We start from the raw sequence: 3,531 nt of genomic DNA, 5'->3' as shown, positions 1-3,531 counted from the left end.
TGTCATTATTTTTGTCTTGAGAAGCTTCACTTTTCGTTCTTATGTCTTTTTAAGCTTTGAAGTCGCGTTCGCATGATAAGGGCAGAAACAAAATTTTACCCCCCCTAAAGCATATTTTTTTCCTTACCAAACGAAAGTACTTAAAAATTCAAGAAAATGTTGCCTTCAAACTATATTACTAAAATAATCAACAAAAAAGTTATTTCACTTACAATATTTATTGCTACTTAAGCAAATTTTGGCGCGAATCAAGGCTTTTATATTGGTCTCGGCTTTCTAATTTTGCAAAAATGTGGCCCAGGCGCTTTTCATCAGTGACAGCACTTGCAGACTCACTAACAACACGCACAAACCGTTCGGTATTCTGGGAATGACAGAGGAACTCTAAAAAAAAATGATTTAAAAGTACTATAAGACCCGTGAAGTTTTTAGTTTGAAGATATTTACCTGGGATATTTATCACTTCATTTTCCGAAAATTGAAACATTGTAAGTTCACTATCTGGGTAGAACTGCACACAAGGGGGTTCCGTAATCTTAAACTGACTCCAATCGATCATGCTGACATACGACTTACTTTCAAAGTTTATTACGCCACGCTTTGGGACCTTGAACACGCGAAGCCCTGCTGGTGGATATTGACGTGCTGTTTTGATTTTTTCGTACCCATCATTACGTATCTCTGGATCAGCGTCGGTTATCATGGCTAATAATATATTTTCTGGGTGAAAATAATATGCATTATTTTCTATAGCTGAACGTATAATGGCTTGAACAGCATTTGATAGTTCGCGTATCCAGCAAATATACTTAAAAACGTGTCTACTTCCATGAATTGCTTGTGGCTGGCTCTTTACAAGAAACCAGAATGGTGCATAAACTTTCACAACAAACTCTACCATGTTTCGCAACTCCGCTGACGGGCTTTCTTTGGAAACATATACCCGAAGTAACCTGGAAGCTGTTGTAAGCCACCGAGCTGTACTGACGGGACCGGGGCTCTTACTAGCGAGATATTCATCGCATTCACCATTATTTACTGCCAAAACCATATCAAATAAATAACGCTGATCATTGCGTAATTCCCAAGAGCCAATATTTTCAGGAATAACTCCCATAGCAATAGCCTCAAAACCACTTACAACCTGATAAGGAAAATATATGTTTTTGTTTATAACATTAACTATTATAGTGTGGACAACCTACCGGGTATTTGGTGCAAGTCATAATTTCAGACCCCAACACCCCTGGCCAAACACCAGGTCCTTTCTGCTTGCCAATATAATGCGTTAACAACTTTTTTAGAGGCAACTCGTTGAAATGTAACAAACACACATTCCACTGCAAGGGCCTTTGTAAATAACGTTCCATTTGTGCATTTACTCCAATTTTATATCCAGTATTGACAGCTGTACCATCACAGCTTATAGCTACAAGTTCGTTTAAGCAATATTTTTGGGTATTCAAAAAGCTTACTATTGCTTGCTGGATTGCTTCCCCAGTGCCTTCTTTTGGAGATACGTATCCAATAAATTTCGAATCAGGCTCTTTCAAAATTGTAATATGCTCCTCTCTTAGAAGCATTGTTCTTACGCTACCGTGAACTATTTTTTTTTTTAGTGTTACGTCCTGTTTACCATCATACGAAATGCATTTAAGATCAGTGCCAGTTTTTGTTGCTGCTTCAGTTTGTGCTCTACATTTGTTACGCTCGCGTGAAATTTTATTTTTGTCAATGACCAGATAATCAAAATATTTCATAATTTTATCCGCTGTGTTTTCTTTAAAATCCTTTTTTACTTTTGTAGCAATCGCAGCTTGCAAATCTTTTATTAGCATTGTAGCAAGCAATGATCCAAAGCGATCTGAAGTATCCGTCCTATCTAACGCCGAGCAATAATTTTTTAAGGACAAATCAGATACTTTTAAACTTTGTGTGACTTCTTCACTTGCTTCATCGTCTTCACTTGAGCTAGGCACATAACCAATCGAACTTGCAGCGGTTTCAGTGTGATTTTCAACATTACATTCTAGCGAGCAATTGTCAGTTCTAGTATGATCAAGCCCACTATCTAATGACAAAAGCCTTGGCCCGCATTGATCATAAAGAAAGTCATTTACCGCGGTTGGAACTCTACTTGCACTAGGGCAATCACATTGTCGATTTAAGTCCATAATGCACTTACACTTTGAAATTAACAATATTTTATTCCATTCCTGATCATTATATTCATAAGGATGTTTTTTTACATTGTAATAACTTTGAAGGAGGCTTTCAATGTTTCTCCGGAGCGTAGTTCTTGTAACTATAGGGATGTTTGCCTGCTGCCACAACTTTGAAATTGTGTTCATAACTATTGGCAAATATTCATTGAGACTTCGATTTTTTGGAACACTTGCAGAGCCGTAATATTTAAGGAACAAAAAATATTCAATAACACCACGTTTCGTAGGTAACATTTTAATATCAATATCGCGCTTAACGAAAGCCATTTTTAAATTGCACACACTGTTAAGTCACTTTTTAATTTTATTTCACCAGCACAATTTATGGTATTAATTATAAATTATTATTATCAATACGAAACAACAGGTTTGACTCACTTATTTACTTTGACTTCCACAATTTATAAAATTTATTGGCATGATTAAATTACAAGAGGTTAGCTCGCTATTGACAGCGTCAGTTTTGCACTCCCCGGGTTGCTGATGCGACGAAAACAAAGAGTATGAATTTGGGAAAAATCGTAGCAAAAATGTACCTAAATTGGTACGAAAGCAGTGAGATTAAATTTCCAACTAAGAAAACTGTTGGAGGAATTTGTGGGGGCGAATTTTGTTAGCTGACCTAACCATGGGTAAACGACTTCATAGCTTAAAAGGAAATGTGATGACATGTTAATTTTAAAAATCGGCCGTCAAATACCCAACTTTCAACGAAAAAACCTTTTCGGCTGTATTTCGAAGGGTTAAAAAAAAAATAAAATAAAAATTTCGAAATCCTCTCAACATAATCCTTAAATTTAGGTTACTCTGTTGCATAAAAAAATCAATTTTTGTTGTACTGTGTTATTATACTTACATCTGAAACTCATGTTGACCTGTGATATTAAAAGTGCTATAACTCCTTTGTTTATTATTTTAGTAATATAGTTTGAAGGCAACATTTTCTTGAATTTTTAAGTACTTTCGTTTGGTAAGGAAAAAAATATACTTTAGGGGGGGTAAAATTTTGTTTCTGCCCTTATCATGCGAACGCGACTTCAAAGCTTAAAAAGACTTAAGAACGAAAAGTGAAGCTTCTCAAGACAAAAATAATGACATATCAATTTTAAAAATCGGCCGTCAAATAACCAAGTTACAACGAAAAAACCATTTCGGCTGTATTTCGGAGGGTTAAAAAAAAAAAAAAATTTTTCCAGAACCCTCTCAACATAATCTTTAAATTTAGGGGCGGACATTAGCAACTTTTTTTTTCGACCCAGTCTAATATACACGTAAGCTTTGATTGTTTTTCGTCAAAATTCTATAG

General features: G+C 35.5%; 1 protein-coding gene across 2 annotated transcripts; it reads right to left on the bottom strand.

Moving 5' to 3' along the window:
* Nucleotides 1-137: 137 nt before the first annotated feature.
* LOC108358841 (uncharacterized) lies at nucleotides 138-3,203 on the bottom strand. Of its 2 annotated transcripts, XM_017610337.1 has the most exons (3): nucleotides 1,206-3,203; nucleotides 448-1,144; nucleotides 138-384 (listed from the first exon to the last, which is right to left on the bottom strand). In XM_017610337.1, exons 1-3 carry the CDS (start codon nucleotides 2,490-2,492, stop codon nucleotides 224-226), a joined length of 2,145 nt encoding a protein of 714 aa, XP_017465826.1. In that variant the 5' UTR covers nucleotides 2,493-3,203; the 3' UTR covers nucleotides 138-223. The 2 variants fall into 2 exon arrangements, with proteins under 2 accessions (XP_017465826.1, XP_017465825.1); XM_017610336.1 differs by having other exon boundaries at nucleotides 138-1,144.
* Nucleotides 3,204-3,531: the final 328 nt, after the last annotated feature.

The sequence above is a fragment of the Rhagoletis zephyria genome, unplaced genomic scaffold (genome assembly GCF_001687245.7).
Source record: "Rhagoletis zephyria isolate East Lansing unplaced genomic scaffold, Rhagoletis_zephyria_1.1 Rzeph_scaffold_00303, whole genome shotgun sequence".
NCBI classification, from domain to species: domain Eukaryota; kingdom Metazoa; phylum Arthropoda; class Insecta; order Diptera; family Tephritidae; genus Rhagoletis; species Rhagoletis zephyria.
The sequence above is the reverse complement of the archived record's forward strand: the minus strand, read 5'-3'. Positions and strand labels throughout refer to the sequence as shown.

Bases quoted from the DNA above. Each gene is read 5' to 3' on its own strand.
- LOC108358841 (XM_017610336.1), bottom strand. From the start codon at position 2,492: ATGGCTTTCGTTAAGCGCGATATTGATATTAAAATGTTACCTACGAAA. The intron at 1,145-1,205 runs GTAGGTTGTCCA...TTTCCTTATCAG, and splicing joins TGACTTGCACCAAATACCCG to GTTGTAAGTGGTTTTGAGGC.